Here is a 21,699-nt window from a genome sequence, read left to right as displayed (position 1 = left end):
CCCAGCTCAGATATGATACTGGAAGGTGATGGCGTGCTTACTGAAGGTGTGAACACACCATCAGGAAAGAGAAAAAGAGCGAGCAGTTTGACTGGCTCCAACATGACTAAATTGACATTTCAGATGTTTTTAAATGAGTTGAACTGAGAGACAATTTTCTCAAAGAGATTCATTACAGAAGCACACAATTTTCCACACGAAAGTAAGTTCTCTTGCATGACAACTACTATCCAGCCAGTCATATACTGAAAGGTGTTTCTATTATTTTTTCCATCCCATTTATCCAACCTAGGTACTAATATGTCTATTTGTCTATAACGTGAAAAAAGGGGGAAATTCCTATCACAGTTTGTCACAAAATTCTTGTTTTATCTGACATAATGTCCAAAACTGAGTGGTTAGGCAATTGTCACAAATAATTTTCTTATTTTCTGTTGCTTGACTAAGAGTTTCAAGTCTCCTTACAGTAAGGGATCATGCAGGATTCAGCTGTTTTGGAGCTGAAAGCAGATTAGAGACAAATCGAGAATATATCAGCCTCTGGCATTGTCTTACACGTGTCCCCACAATTCGATTGAAATGCATTCATAAATCGCTTGATTTAACAAATTCAATAAATATATTTGTCAGTCAGTATGTAAAGTTGTTCAAGTGGTTTATTTACAAAAACAGTATGTGGAAGTGACTATTCACAGCCATAATCACTATAATTGTGGGAAGAAAAGCAAACATATCGTCAGTCATGTCTATGTTACAAAAATATTGACCTATTTAATATTTTACAGTATCTACAAAACATCTATCACTTTAAACATTCCTCATCTTAACTTGTTCCATATTATCAAGATTGTCTTTAATGTGCAACATAATCACTTTTGAAACTTTTCTTCACACCTCAAATTTTGCAACTGTTACCTTGTACACACAAAAGCTTCATAACACCAGCTGCTGGATCAGTGGTACAGTTTGTGTTCTACATGTGAAGATGCAAGACATTCTCAAGGCAGAGCAGAGGCTCACTTTGATTCACTTCGCTCTGCTCTATCAAGTCAATACTCCTCTACAATCAAACTTCATTTGATTTCACCTTCTGGGCCAGCAAGTTCACATTATGTATGTATGTGTGTGTGTATATGCCTTTGCCCTGGTGCTTTTCCTCAGAAGTGCTTCTGATTGCATGTACTTATTCTGTTTGGACCCTTTGACAAGGGCTCTGAGGTCAGTGGCAGGCATTTCAAAGGGTTGGTGCAACCACACTTGAGAGTGACTGCTGTGTGTGTAGGGGGGGACTAGTGCGTAATCTGATATGGGATCTGGCCGCGGCTGTTGTTGAGTCCAGGGTGGTTCAAGGTTGGAACACGAGCCAAAGAAATCCATGTCATCCTGGAAAGAGAGCAGGAAGAGGAACGCAGACACACAGCGATTAGTAATGTATCCACCCAGAGCCAGCCAGGGGCTGACTTAAAACAGGATAGTCTTGTCTACATCAAAGAGCTCTCGGTATCTCTTGTTTCTTTTACCAGCTGCTCTTCACGGACACACACACTGCAGTGTCCCAAGAGAAGTCCAAGTGTTATAAAACAGGTTACAGTAAAATTACACGTAGCACTTTGAATCTTCTGTGATTTATTCTGTTAAGGACTGAAGGAATCAGGAAAATACAGTGAACTTCGAAACATTCACACTCAGAGAGTCTGTTATTTATTTCATGTGTTTTCTGAATTGGAAGAAACCATATTTTTTCATTCTGCGTGGTCTACTTTTACATACTTCACTAATTGCTTGACACTGAATAATCAGAGGATCGTTTAGCAGTTTGCTTTCAACTGATTTCAGCTGCCAAGGGAGTGTCTCAACACACCTACTGAAACATTCATGAAAACTGATTCATATCCATAGAAGCAAACTAAAGGGGGCTCAGTAGAAGTATGTGTGCAGTTAAATGGTAATCATGCAAAATTATTGATCTGTTTCTGATGTTTTACACCTCACCTTCGTGACTTGAGGAGTACTGTTTGGAAAGAAGTGCATCTGTCACAGCATCACTGTAGCTCTGCCTGGTCCTCTCAGGTGAATTCTCCCTTGACCTGCACCCTTCCTCTTCCTCCCCTTCTTCCTCCACTTCCATCATTCCTGCAGGCTCAGCGCTGCACTGCGACAGTCCCAAACACTCTGCAGGCTCTGAACTCCCTCTTGTCCCACCAGCCTCTTCGCAGACAGACTCCAGATGTCCTCCCAGCTGTACCGGGGTGCCCTCCTCATCCTGGTTTGTATTTCTGTGCAGAAGAATAAAACCAGTTCACACCATAAATCTCTGTTCACAGCCACACCCTTTCTATGAAATGCCTATTTGTTCACAGTGCTTAAGATAATCTGATTACCACATGAAATTGTTAAACTGTTTAGCGTTTGGCTGCCTGTTGTTCGCAGGTTTACTGTGGGTGCAGTGATCACGAACTGATGATGGGTGGCATTTTGTGAAGTGAACTCAAGTGTCCCAGCAAATGCTGAGATGTTGACTGACCCTAAGCCCCAGTCTCCTGGTTCAGAGCCCTGTGTTTGACCCATCCGTCCACCATGACCTTCATCCTGCGTGGACTTTGTCGCTCTTTACACCAGGCACAGTGCCAGGACTTCAGTTTTGTCTGGACCAAAGTAATTTTGGCTGGACCTTTGAATTATTGAAGTTAATAGTTTCTGCCTTCCTATGACAGGTTCCAGCTAGTCTCACTAAAATAGAAACAACTGACTGGCACATGCGGGTAGTTTGCTCAAATCGTGAAAATGTGAGAAAAAATGAGTGTTCTCTATCATGTTTATTTTTGCAGATGATTGTGTAGACAAATACATCCATTCATTTAGAACGCAAAGGGTTTTAATCTTTAATCTAATCAATTAATAATCAATCATCTGGCAGGTTGATCCAAAGAAATTGAGGCCTGAGTGACCTGGACTGGCTTGTAAAAATAGAGAGAGCAGCACACTGTACTGTCAATTCAACAACTTGTCTCAACAGAAACCCTCTATACGCTTTCAAGGCAATATAGAGATGATCGAGTCAGGCAGGAATTTTCAGCTCTGCCTCCCATAAATCTTTAAAGGTATTTGCAAATCAATGCCTGTTGTGCCACAACAATGAATTTAGCTGTAGACTACAATTGTAGATTGACTTTTCAAACTGTTTTCTCTGGCCATCATCTGCCGCTGACCTGCCACCTTCACACACTGGTAGAAACCTAACAAATGTCTTTCACTTTTTTAGGAAGGGGGCAGTTGTTTTCGTCCTTATCGTGCATTAAATGTTCATTTTGATGATTTAAAAGCAAAAGTACAGAAAACATACGGTATGTTCTCCCATTACATGACTACCCACAGTGCCACGCCTGCTTTATACTGCATCACTCGGCTTTCTGGCAGAAACCCCTGAAGCCAAACTTCTCCCTTGTGAGATCAAAGAGCTTTAATAAAGACGCTTGGCTCTTGCAAACACCACAGGCTCAAGATGATGAGACATGTATCTCATTTACGTGCGTATATACATACGTGGCATAAAAGTGTTTCAAACTATTATCAGTTAAATATTATTTTATTTTACTACTGATTTTACTATCTTCATAACAATAATCTGATAAATATTTCCTGCTTTGTAAGAGAGGGTCTGACTGGACTGTTGTTGGATGTGGAAAAATCATAACCTCAAACTTGTTTTTGGTGTCCGTCTGACCACTGTTTTTCTGGGGTATTCTTACTTTACATGTTTTATTGTACACAGTATATCCTATGTGACTGAACTGAGCTACAGTAATCATCCACTATATATCGAGCCATATGTGAGCTGTAATTTATTTACGTTGCAAAGGCATGCATTTGTGTATATGATTCTGATTCTGTTTTGTGTGCTGAGTGATTGAGTTTAGTTATTAGCCAGCTGCAAAGGTTCAGTGCAGTCAGCAGAGCGTGGGGCAAACATTGCATGGTTTTATAGTCATTTCCCCTCTGGGCTGAAAAATGTCTGTAGTCGTGTTGCCAGAGGTGTTCACCAAACACCATCTTATGTTCAGTAGTATTGCAGTATGTGAAATATGTGTATCAGTGCACGCGTATCAACTGCAGCTGCTCAGCCTGAGTTGGTGATTACGTTCTTTGTGTTCTACCACCCACTTGCCGGTTTTGAGGAGAGGAAAGAAAAAAATTGTTCCAACTTTAAAATTTCTGTCACATTTTTGTGCCTATTCATCCTCACCCTTCACTGAGGCTCATCTGGGACTGGAAGGGACTGTTATCCTGGCTGCGGCCCAGACTGCAGCTCTCATCGCAGCACATAGATGGGATCAGATGGACTGGACCTGAACACCACACACACACACACATATGCAATATTACACAAATGGAAATTTGCTGTCATCATCTTGTACTCTAAAGACACAAAGAGGCCACTCCATGCTATACTACTGACTACTGAGAATACTTTCCTTGCTATGATCAGAGGTTTGATGCCAAAACAGTCGACATTTTCTTTAGTCTGAGGCACAACCTACCACAGGTGTGTCCTGCACTTAGGTGACACTGGCAGCAGGGTCTCTGGGGAAAATCATGGAGCCAGCGGGGATCCAGGCAGGACAGCTCTGCTCCACTGTAGGGACAATCCTGGGACCTCAGAGAGGCCGCTGAGGAAACATGTTGGAGACAGTCAACCACTACAGCAGAGATGTTCCACCACTTCAATCACAATAAGGTAGCCCTTAAAAGGGCTTTATTAATAGTCTTTATTAATGGTTAATAATTTGCTTATTAATACTTTATAAAGGAGCAACTTTTGGGTGGCCAGGTTGTGAAGAATGTCCTTGATTGCTAAATGGATTTCGTGATTACCAAACCAAAGGGATAAACAAAAGCTAGAAGTTTTTCAACAACCTGGCAAAAAACATGGTCCTATTCATGGCTCATAATTGATCTGTAAAGCATTATTAAAAGATTTATTCACTGTCTATGTACAGGATTTCCTTATAAGAAGGAACTTATTAAACTTTAAGAAAAAAAATATTTATTCCCTATCAAGTATAATAACAGAACCAGTCTGGAATTTTTTGTGTAAATGCTGCTGTCAGGTGAAATCCTCTCAGCTCCAGTTGTGTTTATCTGACTAAATTTATATGTTCTCATATGTGTTGGGAAATGCCTCACAACCCTCGGGTCCATGAGGCGATTAAAATTCCTTTGTATAATTTTAAAAAACAACCGTGTTGGCACTTTGTAGCAGCCTGGGTGAAGGGTGGGGTGCCTGTTTGTGCCGAGTAAAACTACTGGCAAAATATTTAACCCAAGCATTCACTTCACACCATTAGAGTGAGAAAAACACACAATTGCAAACGCCTTGGTAACTTCTACCACATGCTTTGTTTCAAACAAGCTAACCAGGGAAAGGTGATGTCATTAATTCTTGGCCTCGGGATGTTTCACATACTCAGATACTTTTGGTCTCAAGAATGCTGCTCATTATACAAGTTCCTGCAAATATGCAACATGAGGGTTTAATAAGGCTTAACACTGGAGATCACAACTGACAGATGAACTGGCACTCTGTTTGCATAGTTAACAAAAGAGTGATGAAATCATGCTCATCCAAATGGATGTACATTTTATTTATCTTATTAAGGGCTCTAAGTGCTACTCACGTTTAACATATGGATATTTAAAGCCTACACGACATTCATGCATTAAATGTTCAGTGTTGCAGTCTCTACAGTGCACTGGGAAATTAAAAAAACAAAACAAGAACAAACAAAGACTGCACACAAGTGAACACATTTGGTATGACGTTGTGTGTATATCTTGATGAAGAATGGGTTTTCCTCCGCTTTTGGAAATCTTGACTAAACTGTATTGGAGATTCATTGGCCATCCACTGAAATGCCAGCATCTGTTTCAGTACACTTCCTCCACAGAAAACAAGCTACACACATAATTTTAGGCCTCTGCATTGGTCTTAAGACTGCACCAATGCACTGCTCATTGCTCAATTTAAAGAAGCACCTAAAGCTCCAGCTCTTGTTACAATGCTTTTTTTTTTTTTGGCATCGATTGAACACACCTGTCCTGATTTCAGTGATACATTAAAAATGTGAACAAGTGTGTGCAGATGTTGTGACTCACCACTGGGTTTCTTCTCCAGCAGCTGTCTCTTGCAATAGATAACACACAGGACAAGCAGAGCCAGCAGCACAGTGGCCAGAGCGCTGCAGATGACCGCGGCCAGGGCCATGTCCCGCGGGCTGGTCACCACCGAGGGCAGCGGCACCAGGTTCACGCGCCCGCTGCCTGAGAAGAAGGCAGAGTGAAATAAATGTGAAGTACAGCTGAACGGCAAGGCGTGAAATGTTGGATGGTTCTTTAATTGACTACATGACAGCAAATTTCAAGGTGAGTGACATTAACATATTGTACCTGCGTAAACAACCTAAATGGAGAGTTTAAGGCACAACAATTTATCTCTCTCATTAACAGCAGTTATGAAAAAGACAGGATAACACACGACAAGGTGTACTTTCTTCGTATTATCTGACACTCCTCAGCAAATCAGAACTGGAGACAAATTATCCCCTTTAACCTCGAGCCAGTCATCTCTTTGCTAAAGTCTAATGAAATAAGCAGAGGAGTTCAAAGAAAAAACGCCTGTGGTGGATTCTCTCTTTATCTGACTGTCTCGTTCCCCACAGAAGATGATTTACAGACATCATCCACTCCTGCCCCGAGGTTCCCTCACATGAGACTCACAAGCCCTAAGACATGCTGGTCAGGATTTTGAAACAGGGCCGGTATGAGTGAGCGGGTGACGGAGGGAGGAAAAAACTAATTGGACACAGGACACGAGTGTTTTTGCACTTTGGATGTCATTGTGCACATGGTGGTGAGTTGTGTCCACACAGTGATTAAGCCACTGTTAAACAGGTCTCCTCCTGCCCCGTCTTCAGGACCCTTCACGCACTCTCACTGCTGGCCTCAAGAATGCTCCTCATTATACAAGTTTCCACAAATACGGAACATCAAGATCTGATACGGAATAACGCTGGATATCACACCATAAGACAGATGTATTGGCACTCATGTTTGAAAAACCTGGCCCCAGCGACGTGTAATTATCCTTTCAAGCACTCATCAGAGATAAAGGCGCAATACGTGATCCAAATGTAAATGAAAGGGGAGCAAAACAAGTGGAACTTTCAATCACTCTCAATCTTTCCTTGTTTCTTTAGAAAAAGAGATGAAAACAGATTTATGATTGATTTACATGTTTTAAAGCTGTGTTTGTTTTTGAAACAACACAACACTGATGAATTATAATCTCATAAAGTTGTGATGTGGAACATGTTAGCACATCTAGAAAACAAGTTTGTGGCCACTTGATGAATTTAAGTCCAAAATTTACTCACTTTTAGCTCTACTTTTGCTAAATCCTCCAATATGTTCACTGAATGTGATAGTTTGTTTTCTTTTACATTACACAAAGTAATTTAATTCATTTTTAGCATAAAAACTGTTGATTAGTGTAGCTTTAATGGTTGCTTTCATCATGAGTATCGTAAACACATCACTTGCATTTTCACGTGATGAGGTGACAAACACAAAGTAATTATATTTCAGTCCTTATATGCTTAAGTTTATGTGCATGAATTTAGCTCAGATTTACACTTTTTTTTTAAAAAAATGAAAATAAAGAACATTTGGGCCTTGAAACTATTGGTAAGAAAACCACAATAACCCAATGTTTCATACTCCGAGAAGAAACACAAACGAATCCCTCACATTCCAGTCGAGGGTGCATCACTCATTGTGAGAGAGAAATCACTTGTGTGTATAATTACTCCACAATCTTTGACAGGTGACATGTAATTCAAAATGAAAACACTCCTCTGGAATTGTACAGATAAGCACCAAGTTTACTTTCTGGCTACAGGCTGAGACCGAACTGTGACAATAACAAATCATTTGTCTTTCTGGATTTACTTGTAATCCTAAACCGGCACTATCCAGAGCAACATGCTACTGATCTTCTGTAGCTGTTCATTAAACACACACACTGTGTACAAAGAAAGAGTGAATGACGTCCAGTGTGATAACGGAAAGATCGAGGGGCAGCGTCACATCAGTGTGTGAGCTGCATGACACCCTCACCTCTCTGCTTTGTAGCTTTAAGAGGAAGTAAAAGAAGAAACGGGTGTATGTCTGAATTCTCAAATTGACTGACATTTTTCTCAGAGGCTAAGTACATGTAGCTTCACATAATTGTCTCTGATCATTATCAGTAATCAAATATAATTTTCTGATCAGTGTATGTATGATCCCGAGGGCGTGGGTCACAGCAGAGCACACATTAAAAGTGTGCTAGTACGACACTGTGAAACACAGAGCAGTCAACAACATGAGCGCAGAAAACAAACAGTGAGAGACTGTTAATATAACAAACGACTTTTTGCTTGAGAAAATCTTTTTCAGTTAGCTCTGCTGTTTGCTTTTCACTGGATTAATCATAAGGGGAACGTTTCAGCCTTTTCACGTCCACAAGCTCTTTGTTATGCAATGTAAACATTGCTTTGGGCATAGTTTTTGGCCAGTTTTTTATTCAGTCAGATAGGGGATGAGGGTATTTTCACATTCCTTCTAAGAGAAAAAAATAGAAAATCTTAAAGAAAAGATCCAAAACTAAAATACATGCCTACATTCCAGCGTCAGAGCTTTAAAAATCAATAGCCTAAAATCACTACCACTGCTCTCATTAGCTTACATAAAGGTTTATGTATTAAAGGACTTTGTATAATTAAGCTGAGAAGTTTGTATTTCATCCCATCATGCTTTGTATTTGGGTTTGAGACTCATGTAATTAGTTGTCACAGCAGGGATCACTATAACAATCTTCAAATGCACAGAAACCGCATTTGACTGGTAATCTGTACATGTAACATCTGACCGTCGTGTTTACATTTGGTCTTCACTGTCAAGGTCAAATTCAGCTCATCCAAGGTGAGCATCATCTGCACCACAACACAAAGGCAGCCTGTTATCAGAGGCCCAGCAGCTGCAGCAAACACAGATAAAACACTGGTCCATTGAAGAGACCTCACCTGCTGATGTTATCTCCACACAAACCAGACCAATAAACCACTGCCTTTCAGAGACTCCCTGTTGATTTTATGGAAAGCCACATACTTCAAATAAAAAAGCACTTCTTTACACCTCAGAAGGATCTTTGACTTTTGTCTTTTAAGAGCCTCTTAAGAGGAGAACTGAGCGCTGATTTAACCCTGAACATGTTTTCTGACTGCAGTCCTCTTTGGTTTACACAGTATTTTATATTTAAAGTAAAGACATGCATGTAAGATGGATGAATTTGTGAATCTGTATGGTTTAATCACATTCACATTCTCATATGACTCAACTGTCATATGAAAAATAGTGAAGGCATGACCAAAGTTTTTGTTTGATTAGCATGAACATGAAAGAACTAACCTGAATAACATGGATCCAGGTATTTCTTGAGACAGGACTATAGCTGCTATTGATGGTAGGGTGTCATTTAAGTATCTCTAATGGCTACATGTTATGATGAACTGTAACTATGATACATTTAAGGTCTCATACTTAACATGAGACATGAACACACTTAATGATCCTGTATTACTTTACAGTGGCTTTTATTGGCTATACTAAATGGTTTATTGCCCTAGCTGTCTGGTCACCTCTACAGTAATTAGTTATTTTAACTACAATTATGATCAGTATAAACAAGGGAATTAAGATGTTGCCTGCTTTGCTCTGGCTTTCAAAGATTGGAAAATATAACAGCTTTGTTGCCTTTTTGATTTAATGCAATGCAAAGCTTCTCCAGATGCACATGTGATCTACACAAAACGCCTTTTCAAGAGCCTTCTCTGAACCTTAGGTGGCCTCGTGTATTTCCGGGAGTAGGCCTATTATTAAGCAGAAAAGATAATAAATCACTATTTTGCATTCTTATAAACTGAAATGGGATATGTCTGCTGGAATGATTTATAACTGTCAAAAGTGTAGCATCCAAGGTGTTATGTGTTTATGGAAAAACACTTAATAATCATTACTTCGTGTAATGTGGCGACACCAAACATCATTATGCTGGGAGGTAGTGGTGTGATGATTGCGTGACAACTGGATTAAGACAGCAGTGAGGATAAGCTGATTATTCCAGCTGCTGGCATCTGTGTGGATTTTGTGAACAGGCTTTTGACTATTGAAAGGCTGAGGTTTAAACTGCCAGAAGACAGCTGTAGTTAAGAATATTTCCTGTAAATTGCCAGCCTGGTATGTTTTGTACCATCAGTGTCGAGAACCGAGTGCACGGACCTTTGCGGTCAGTGAGCACGCACAAGAATATGATAGAATATGTTTTCTTCTTGTCACAAGTTGGAGCATTGAGGTTATTGGGAAGGACAAGGACAAAGATTTGTTGGATCATGTTTCCTTTGGATAGTTCTCATCACGAGGAATGTAAAAGGGATAAGACAACTATATGAACCATTTCTTGTAAATATGTAAGTAGAGAAAGATGGGCTATCCCAAAATATCATAATTGATATTTTATGGCAGGATTTCAAACCCACACCAGTTTTCTCTTTATTTAATAAAGATAGATAACATTCCCATCTGATTTTGAGTACTGGTTCAAAAAGGAATAATAGCAATACAGGGATAAGCTACAAAGTGCAGGTAGGTTTCTTTCTCCTTATGTGGGTACATGAATGCATGTGTGCATGTATTTATCGACATGCCTGTGTATGTGTGTGTGCGTGTTAGTATGGTCTAGTCAGCTCAGTAAAAAAAAAAAAAACTCCAGCAGATGAAACACACTGAAAGAATCCATAAAATACAATCTCCTTTTTACTCAGCCCCAAAAAGCCACCGGGGAAAAGGGAGGAGAAGAAAGGAGGGGTAGTGTAAGATTTACAGTCCACCCCAGTCGGGACTGCCTCCCCTGCACAGCTGCACCATGGCCCCCGGGCCAGTGTGGCCTATTAGAATGATCTGCCTTTTAAGTTTTCACCACCCTCCTCAAGATAACACTGAAGGGAGGGAGAAAGACTTTCAAACATTTGGAAATTCTCTGCCAAGAGTCCCTGTGGAAGCAAACTACCAGCTATGTTGTCAGACACAATGGTCATTTTGTCTTCCTGTATCAGACTGGGAAGCAGTGCAGATGGACAAATGATCAGACAGAAGGAGGCCAGTTGTTCCAAGGCCGGCGTTCATTACACAAACAGTAACGCTGCTTGCAACAATATTTGTAAAGAAAATAGAAAAGGGCACTAAATTAAAACCCAAACAAACGCATGGATGGTCTGATGAACTCGTGATTCCTTATTTTTGGGGCTTGTGAGCAAAGAGCTACATTTTTTTACAGTTTTTTATTTTTTTTTTTAGTTGTCCAATATCCCAGAGCTGTCTCCATTTATTTAACATAGTGGTGCTAACCCTGGCCGAGGCTGCTCTGATGCTCATGCTGCCAAAAGTCTCTTCCGAAACAGCTGCAGCCTCTTCTGCCATCAGGAAGCCACACTCAATTACCGAAGGTATAAGTTCACTCGCCTGTTGGTTTTATGTGGAAACCTGAAATCATAAGGTTGTACTTAACTACTTATAATGGCCGGAAGACAGAAGTTAATTGGATCTGCGGCCTGCTGGAATGCGAGCCCTGCTTTGTGAACATACTGTAACATACCTCATGTCTACTTTTTGCATAATGGATCTGTGCAAAAGGTTGTAAATTCTGCGGTTTGAACCAGCACACCCCCAGTTGTGTTAACCCTGGTGCTGAAGCAAAACCATGTGGAAGATCGCTGATGTTTTTTTGTTTTTGTTTTTTTCAATGCTATAGGGACGCGTTTTGTCTAGGAAAATCAATGGAGGTTTTGTTCAAGGAAGTTTGCTCATTTAATCCAAATTGAGTGCTGAAAATGAGTGACAAGTTCTGAGCTAATATAATCCAGTGTTGGCAAATCCAGTATTATGTTAGAGGTATCCATTTCAGCTTTTCAACTGCTCAGCTTGTAAATCCAAGCATTTATTTGCACATATAGCATAGCTGCTCAGCTCAGTGAGACTTAGTGAATGAACTATGGCTCACTCCACCCTCTAAAGGCTGTGGTCCTGGTTACTCCAAGGACCTTGTACTGGCATGTTGTGTGTGTACAGACTTTGTTGTGGCACTGCAGCCTGAGTTTTGGTTCTTGTAGAATCTGGCTACGAGTTCAATAGTGTGCTGTAGCTGGTGATGTTTGCTTTTAGACTATTGTATCCCTGTTGTTTCATCTTAAAACATCACCTATTGTGGGCCACACTGAATAGCCTGCATTCATGGGAACATTTAACAGAATGTCCCACTGATGTCAGGCCAACTGTTAGAAGAGGTAAAAGAAAAGGAAGGTGCTTACAGTGAGGCTCATAAGGAGGTGGAGGGTCCCCACAGGGTATACACTCCATGTCTTGGAAACCACTTAATTTTGTCTTCCTGTAATATCTGTCGAAGACACAAAATTGCACGTTTTAACCTTCAAAGCTGTTGTGAACGCAAACATGCACAAACTCAGTTCATAGAGTTACATGTTAACGATAGCGGCATGTTGTAACATGCTTCTCATCTTTTTGTCAGACTATTATTGTGAAAAAAAAATTTTTTTTCTTCCAACCATTAACACAACTGTTTGGTGGATATGTGTCTGTCCTCTTACCCTGGCAGACAGTCGCCACACACAGCGTTACTGGTGGTGGAACAATTGCCCTTCTGGAAGCGGTTGATGAGTCCACAGTCCAGGCAGGGCTTGCACTTCTGCAGGCTCCGGTCCTCTTTGAAGCGACTGCTCCGGCAGGGCACGCACCGGGCATCCTCTCCATAACCAAAGCCACATTCCTGGGGGGATTAGAGGGAGAAATACACCGGGTAAGAGGTGGGGTCAGCGGTTTGGAGAGATGTGCAGCTGGTGAAAAGAGGGCTTGAATGTGGACTACTAGGGGTCTGGAATTAAAGAATGATCTTGGCTTGAGGGATCAGAGGAGAACAATGGTCTGCCTCTTTTGAGAGTCCATCTTACACTGGCAATAATCTCCCTGACTCTCTCAGTATGAATGAGCAGCCTTCCGCTGCAAGACCCAGAAAGGCCAGGCATTTCAATAATAAAGGCCCTGGGGGACACCCACTGTTGTATTATTGCAAGTTTATTGCTGTGTTTTTGTTTGACTGCCTCTCCGAGCAGACTCAGTGAGTGTCCCGTTGATTGAGAGGCCAGTAAGCAAAGGAAACGCTTCAGGAAGGGGGCAAGGATTATGGAGAGGTACATGGAGAAAATAAGATGAATACTCTTTTTGTGTTCAACAATTGAAAGTGCACTTTAAAAGCACAGCTTCCTACTTTTGTGTGACTGATCTAATGCTGAGCCACCTACTCTGGACTTGTTCACCTGATCCAACCTAAATCTAAAGTCTGAAAGATATGTTTAAGAAAAACATCAAATACAAGACACACACACAGTTTTCTGTGACCAAAAATATTTACTGAATATCAAACATCTTAGGTTGTATTATATTAGTAGTTTAGTTTATTAATTTATATTTATATTTCAGAGGCAGATTAAGACCTGTTCAGAGAAAACACTGCTTTCATATTCTATATAGCAGTTGGCAGTACTAAAAACATCTAAAAGTCTGGTATAGTGTAGAGACAAAATTTAACATTTCCGGGGAGAGGAATCTAGCCTCAGCGCTGAATTAACACTAGATTTATTATTTGTGATCATTACTCCAGCTGTTCATTTCCATGTGCCAGTGTTAGCCTTGTTTTGTCTCTTTCCTAATTGGTGCTCTGTCACATCCCAAAAAATGATGTTGAAAGACTGGTGACCTCAATGACTTACTGACATTTACATGACAGCTCATCTTACTGTACACCACACCGAGTGAAAAGACCCTGCAGGGATGACATCATACATTGATCATTCATTATCAGCTCCAGAGCAGCTGCCCTCCTGTTGTCCAATGTTGCCACACTCCAAACCCTGGAGGATAGACAGGGGCTAGGGTAGGATAGTGGTGGCTGTGCATGTACGTGTGTTTGTGTGTGTGTGTGTGTTGGGGGTGTGGGGGGCCCTCGTATATCATTAAAGTGAAGGCCAGCTTCAAACAGGGCTTCTCTCTTCTCTCCTCTCCTCACCCGTGTCCCATTTCACTGCCCGGGCATGCAGTCCTGCAGGAATGTGGGCACACGAGTTTGATATGGGGGTTGGGTTTGGGGAAGCAGGCTGGTGAGAAATAAAAAGGGAGGTTAGGGGCAAGGATGTGATCGTGTGATGGCACCGCAGTGTCGGGACAGAAGATGAGGATTTCAGTCCTTCCAGCCAAACACATGTGAGCCTGACATTGAACCCTCGGGCCAAGCCTGGCCCAAGGTGGACCAGTGGAGTCTGGGCTATTGCAGCTGTCGTTATGAACTCGCCATATAAGGCCCTGCTCTCCAGCAGGGCAGGGAACTGTGGAGGTGGGGGGAAACAGAGGGAGGGAAAGGAAGAAACAGAGAAAGAGTGAGAAACAGAGAGGGGGTGGCTGATGAGTGATAAAGAGGGGAAAGGCTGAATAAAGAAGGGTTGGCCGCCCACTGTTGCAAGCCATGATTTTGTCTGTCTGAGGGGAATGAAGCTCAGACTGAGCCAAGGGAGGCTGGAAAACTACCACAGCAATGAAGCCTAAAACTGGTCCTTAAGAAAGCACTGTAGACCCAGCCACTGCAGGATACCTCGTAGTGGTTCTGTGACCTATTTCCACATGAAGTAAGGGGCCCAGGGATGATTCGCCCCCACTAAGCCCAGCACTGGCACAGGCTGTGCCTGTGGGGCACCACATGGCAAGATGGGGACTGATGCCACGTAGACACAAGCAGGTCAGAGCACCGAAAAAAATGGAGAAAGCAGCCAACTTCTGGCCCTCTAATCCAGGCAGCACAGATCATCAAGGAGTGATCTCCTTCTTCTTTTATCTATGCTAACAAAGCTCAACAGGGCTGACACCCTGCACTCACGGAGACTGGTTTAGCAGCTGAAAGAAAGACTATACACAGAGGGAATCTGTGATGTTGATGTTATCATTATATGAAAAGGTGAGTACACAATGTGTAAACCTTTCTCAACACATGACTACCGCAAAGCAGACACCAACATCAACAGAAGAATACATATTCAGTCTGTTAAACCTCTCTCAAACGACCATATTTTCAGGTTGTTGGGAGAATACAATATTTGCAAAAATGATACATAACACACACCACAAACAAAAGGAGTTAATGCTCTATTACATATAACTGCTAGCAGGTGAGACATGCTGCTTTTATGTTGCTCTGCAGGTACAACTTATGATCTCATGTGGATACTTTTCAAATACAAAACAATAGAATAATAGAACAATAAAACAAAGCTTTTGGGGAGAAAACTACAAGGGAGTCTAGAAAAAAAATAGCCAATTCATTCCCATATTGCACTTTAAGGTTATTTCACGTCAAAAGCCAACAAAAAAAGCAGATGCTTAACATCCCCTTTCCCCATCGCCGTATCTCCTGATCTAGTTTTGGTAAGACTGCCAAGCATAACAGCAGTGTGGAGGGGAGAGCTGCCTAGGACCTGAAACATGTTCAGACGCACAGATATTTCTGAGATTAGGAGGGAATCGTGGGGGGTGGGGGTGGGGGGCAGTCAGATGATCTGGTAACGAAATAACGCTGAAAACAATGCTTGTTAATTAAATGAGTCTTATTGTTTTTTTTCTCTCTATTACATTTTGGGTTGATTTTTTTTTTTTACTGGCTGGCCTCTTTAGACACAATGCAGCTAAAATTTGGGAACTTCCCCTGCTTTTGCATTACCTGCACCTCTGTCTCTCTCTCTTTAGCCAGTGCCATCCAAAAGTCTGGGAACTGGGAGTGTGGCTGGAGGAAATGTTACACTCTTGCAACATAATGCATGATGTTGAAACATCAAAGATGTGTTCCTGCTTTTTTTGCCACTGGCAGTTTTCCAGAATGCACTGGAAAGCAATCCCCCCCACACACACACTCCTTCATGCTTGACACAACACAAGAGACAAAGCAACTTACTATGAATGAAACCTAGAATGAAATATGTCTGAAAAGAATAACTGCTTTTAATGGACGTTCCCTGTGTGTGGGTGGTTCTTTTAGCTACAGTTAGTGTGAAGTGGCTAATTGATGTTTGTCAGCCGCCTAAGAGCGGCTTCCAGAGGCAAACTTCCAGAGCAAACTGGGGCACATTCCTCTAGGATCTCTATGGCAGCTGCACAGAGTGACTCCAAAAGTCTGCTTCGATCCCAACAGTCAGTCTAGCCTTTCAGAGCATGGACAGATTGTCTTGGTTGCACAGAGCTCAGAACAGAAGTTGTGTCTCTGGGAAAGTTTCTCTGAGTGCAGGCCTAGGTTTCCACTGTGAGCCGACATCCCACTACCTTCAGAGAAAGAATGAGGCAGCCAATTATTAACCAGGACCCCAGGGTGGCTAGTGGCGCTCATGCCTGTTGAGCTGGCAGAGGAACACGAGGACTACTGAAGCGTATTGCCAACCACAGAGTGCATGTCTGTGTGCGCTGAGATTAAAGGCAACTGGGCTTAAATGCATGTGTGCAACAGATGTCAAGGGTGATACAGAGTTTTTTTCACTAGCACTCAAAGATGTAGTGAAGTGTAAACCTTCCTAAAGTCAGTTTACCAGCCTTTTGAGTTGCAGATTATTTTCTACTTAAGGCTAGCATTCATTTTAGTTACAAAAAAAAAATGTTAAAAAAAATAATAAAGACTAGGTTGTGAGGGCAAACAGTTTCTTCTGAGACCATTTAGGTTTGAGTCCTTTCTTATTTTCTTAGGCCCATCAGTATCTTTTGACTATATAAACAATTTTGATATATTTTCACATGCAACCATATGCCAGTTCATTAGGTACACCTAGCAAATCGAATACAACAATCCTGTATCAAACCCGACGTTCACAAAGGTTATAATGCTCAGTTTTTGTTTAAACTTTTTTTTAGTTCAGCTTCACTCTTGTTCTGGGGCGTTTTAAACTGTGTGCAACGAGATCAAAGGGCTGTTCCTAACATTTAGTCAACCACTGCCAATTTTAATGGGATTTTACAGTATTCGTCAGTCCGTGTACTACAGTTAAAGTATTGAAAGACCTGTCTTTCACTTTGGGAGTAACTACAGGTTCCAATCCAGTCTGGTGTTTACTGTCTCATATTAACCTTTTTAAATGTTAAAACAATGGAAACTGCACAGGTAGAATTATCTGTTATCTAATAGTAGTATATGCAAAAACTAATAAGATTTCTTAATAAGTTTGAAATTCAATATGTCGTCTTTACATCACTGTCTACACAGATGCATAGCTGCTGCCAGAGAGGACGGCCTTTGCTGACACTATAGAGGCCTGTTTGCACAAAGCTCACAAAAACCTGTGGCTAAGATGGTGGAAAAAACTGTATTCCCATATGAGAGAGCAGCAAGCTTAGGCATGGCTTGCCTCAAACAGTGAAGACAATGCATTGGACAGGGTGCAATGGGGAAAGACAATGGAAGCCATTCAGCTGCTGAAGGTCAAAAGTATGGGTGTGACTGATTAAAGAAGGGTCGGTGTTCTACAAAAGCTAATAGCAGCTCGGCTGTTCTCTGCATGAAAGAGAGGAAGTAATAAATAATGTCAGTTCCCTGGACTAGATACACTTTTCTAAACAGTGATGTCCATTCTTTTCATGAAGTCAACAGTTTTACTTTTATTGTGGAGATTTTTCTTTTCCACCATGGGAATAATCCAGTCCAACTTTTTTTCAGCTTAAGGAAGTTGATTCAACTGACCTGTCGTGAATCCTTTGTGTTACTACATTTTCCTTTTCCTAAATAAACAAGTGACAATACTTTTTCCTTTGTGCAGCCCCGTTAACAATGCTCCTGAATGAACACGGCACTTCAGAAAGATCTTCTCTATTAATACATGAGTTAATTTGGGTAAATCCAAAACAATTATGTTCCAACCTTTGATAGCTCCTGTCCTGCATCACACTGCTTGCAGGGTTTACAGTTCCCAAAGCGGTCCTTGTACTCCTGTTCTCTGCATTCTCTGGTCTCCTCCTCGGCCCTCACAGGAATCTGAGCGGGACAGTCATTTGGTAAAGGTTAGAGATTCCTATATTTCATTACCACTTTCATCCATAACAGAGAGAACAGACTGAATCCGAAGCTATGCATCATAATCTCAATAATAGTTTAAGGGGATCAACCCCCGCCTTGGACTGTTCTTAAAAACAAGTCTGATACTGTTGGGATGAGATAAGATGAAACTTTAATGAGCCCTGTGGGAAAACTCCATAGTTGCAGCAGCAAAAGCAACAATTCGGGCTTGCCAAAACCAGAGAAGACAACATAGATAGCAAATACAATCAGGACAGTGCAGTGAATAAAAGTAAAAATGACCATCTGCCTTGTCAGTGTGAGCAGTAAGGGTTTTACAGACACCGACAAGCAGTGCAGTTCAAGTTCATGAGCATGGGACTAAAAGTTCATAGTCTCTGCAGTTCACTTTTGCAGAAATTTCCCCCAGAAGCTGGGCTTTTCTCAGTCGTCATGGAGTAGGTGTGAAATGCGATTAAAACGCTTCGGAAAAAGCTGGTAACTGGACCACGAGTAAAGATTTTTTGTTCAACTACTATTTCCTAGGTCAAGAATGAACTTTCACACTCAAATAAAACAAAGTAGAGTAGAATTAAACTAAATGGAGCAGAAAATGTACTCATTTACTGTGTGTGCAGTGTATCTCCTACATGTCCTTTTAAACTTTTACAAGACTCCTGCAGACAAGCTATTATATATACTCAATAATAATATATTTTGGTTTAATAAAAGAGCTTAGCAGAAACAATAAATTGTACTGTATACAAAATTAAATAACGGAAGAGATGCTTACCAGGGTTGAATATATGACATGCACGGCTAATAAGAGCGAGAAGGCGTGTTGAAGCATCCAGACCATTTTGATGAGCCACTTGTTGCCTGTAGCTGAAACACAGACACGACAAGAAAAGACTGGACTTAGGCATGTTATTCTACTGTTTTCCTCTATAATACACAATCAATAATTTATCATGAAGAAAAACATGCTTGGTCAAATTTTCATGGGTAAATAAAAAAAATATATATCATTACATCAATATTCATAACAAGCATGCCCAAATTAAATATGATGATGAAATATGATGATACAGTGTGGAATAAGCAGGGACTCTCAAGGGTTAATACCAGGGGAAAGCTGGATGTACAATGAAGCAGGTATGGGTCGAGAGCCACACATTAAACCATAACCACACGCACGTGCAGCAAAGTTAAATGACGCTGTTTGATTAAAGGCCCATCATCAGCTGCCACAGTCCAGCCCTCTGTTTGAAGCTCAGACAGCTTTCATAGCTTTACATGACGAAGAACCGCTGCTTAATAAAAATGTCTCCAAAAAATAAAACCCTCAGAATACTGTCTCCATGTAACGACATCCCTGACTAAAAATCACTAAAATATCCGGAGGCTAAAATACGTGTAAAGCGAGAAGGAGTATCAGCAGTCTATTGCACATCTGGTGTCATTAAAAACAAAACTATTTTAGGCTTCTTACACTGTTCATTTCAGGACTGGACGTTTGTCGTTATGCCTTGTATTGTGAAATTAACCAAAGTCTTGTTCTATATCGTAAGCGCAATGACTGTGAATGTCCAAAGCTAGTTAAAAAAAAAACGTTTCTTACCTGCAAAAAAAAAAGGAGCCTGTTGCTCAAAGTCGTTAAAAGTCGAAAGCAGACCGGTGAGAGGTGTGGTGGTGTGTTTCCCGCACCGGTCTGCTCACCATGTCAGCGCTGCTGTCCCAGCTCCAGATCAACACTGAGCAACGGCGGACCGAGGACAAACTCTGCGCCCAGATCAAAGGCGGAGAGGGAGGGAGGGAGGGAGCGAGGTGGGGGTGGCTTCATGGATCTGAAGCGCCTGTATCTGATCTGTGATCAGTCTGCACGACATCAAAGACCTCAGTCCCACAGAGAGCCGATCACACAGCGCTCAGTCAGCGTGTGATCGATAACAGCGTTTCCATTCAGCTGCTTTGTCACGAGAGTCGATGTGGAAAACAGACGAGGAAATCTCTCTCCAGTGTGTGTGTGTGTGTGTGTGTGTTTGTTTGTGGTTTATTTGATGGTTATGCTGTTTTATGCCAGTCTGTGTTCTGATGTTTGTGCACCAGCCAAGGCAAGCGGTTCCCAAACCGTGGTCCGTGGACCCCTGATGGTCCTTCACAGTGTCTTTGCGAACAAGTTTAAAGTCATATTTACCGTAATGACCGGAAGTTATCCCAATGACATGTTATACAGACCACAGAGATATGGAGCTGCAATGTCAGTAACATTATTCTGAAACGGGCTATTCTGCACAATGAAAACTTTGTATGCAAATATTTTTGTACTTTTAAGTAAATTCTGAATGCAGGACTTTTACTTGTTACAGAATTGTTCTACTCTATGGTATTGCTACTTTTACCAAAGTAAAAAGATCTGATGCTTCTTCCCCCAATGGTGTAATGCTGGGTTGTAGTTGCTCGAGGTTGTGGAGGTACTTGAAATTAACTGGGGAAGTTTTTCATCTTTATGAGTTGCAGATTTCATGACATCAGTGTGCTGCTCCAGGATTGGCTGGTCACCGGCTGTCTTGTTATCCATCTGCTGGGGAAGAGCAGGGTTCAATTTTAAGGAAGTTCTTGATTTTCTCCTCTGTATAATGGAAAATATATGGTTAATTCATGGATGCAAATCATTCAGTGTGTGTTCCTCCCTCTTCCTGAAGCTGAGCCACAAAGTTATGTACCTCATAAAAACAAATTCCTCCAAGTAAATATTAACAGTGAAGAATCCAGTAAAGATGGTTCCTTTAAATCTAAATGTAAACAAAAATGCCAGATATCATATTGTTTATGGAGTGGGTTTCTGTATCTAAGCTCTTTCTACACACACTTTATTTTTTGACAAATCCTAAAACTCTAAATCCTCTTAAAAGGTTTATTGGTTTGACATTCTGTGAAGATGGTAGCAATAAGAGTTTCACGTGTACATGATCATAGCCATCTCTGGCAAAAAACTTGTGTGTGGTGTGTGTATGCACCAAGGCAAAGACACAGAGGACAAAAGTTCAGCACTGCAGCAAAAGTGGCCAATTACTGTACATGTCTGGACATGTTGCATATCAATTCCAGGAAATCAGCATTTACTTTACAAATGCATTTAGTCTTTGCTTACTTGCCTTAGGTGGAATATTAATATTCAAATTGCTTCATGTGTCCAGTGCTATTTCTATTATTTCTATTATTACTTAATAATGATAAAACCGTGTCATGCTACTGTCATCATCTTTAAGAGTTTTGATATTTTTTTAATGAACACAGAGAAAAAAGGTTTCACATTGTGGTGGTCACAATAAAAGTGATCTTATGTCTCCTGTTAGTGTTTATACTGTCTGGATTCATTTCCTCTGTGCTAAGGTCAAAGCTGAAGATGGTGACAGTGACATCACTGGCTGGGATAGCTTATAATACAGTCTGAGCTT

The 21,699-nt window shown here is 41.1% G+C and overlaps 1 protein-coding gene across 2 annotated transcripts; it reads right to left on the bottom strand.

Annotated features, from left to right (window-relative positions):
- Positions 1-638: 638 nt before the first annotated feature.
- On the bottom strand, positions 639-20,042 carry tnfrsf19 (tumor necrosis factor receptor superfamily, member 19). Of its 2 annotated transcripts, none has more exons than XM_046390434.1 (10): positions 19,860-20,042; positions 19,032-19,123; positions 18,104-18,217; positions 12,756-12,934; positions 12,459-12,544; positions 6,154-6,318; positions 4,539-4,667; positions 4,244-4,346; positions 1,993-2,276; positions 639-1,383 (listed from the first exon to the last, which is right to left on the bottom strand). In XM_046390434.1, the coding sequence occupies exons 2-10, from the start codon at positions 19,095-19,097 to the stop codon at positions 1,379-1,381; spliced, it is 1,131 nt and encodes a 376-aa protein (XP_046246390.1). In that variant the 5' UTR covers positions 19,098-19,123; positions 19,860-20,042; the 3' UTR covers positions 639-1,378. The 2 variants fall into 2 exon arrangements, with proteins under 2 accessions (XP_046246390.1, XP_046246391.1); XM_046390435.1 differs by lacking the exon at positions 19,860-20,042 and adding an exon at positions 19,271-19,312.
- Positions 20,043-21,699: the final 1,657 nt, after the last annotated feature.

The sequence above is a fragment of the Scatophagus argus genome, chromosome 5 (assembly GCF_020382885.2).
Source record: "Scatophagus argus isolate fScaArg1 chromosome 5, fScaArg1.pri, whole genome shotgun sequence".
NCBI lineage: Eukaryota > Metazoa > Chordata > Actinopteri > Scatophagidae > Scatophagus > Scatophagus argus.
This window is presented reverse-complemented; position numbering and strand designations above follow the sequence as displayed.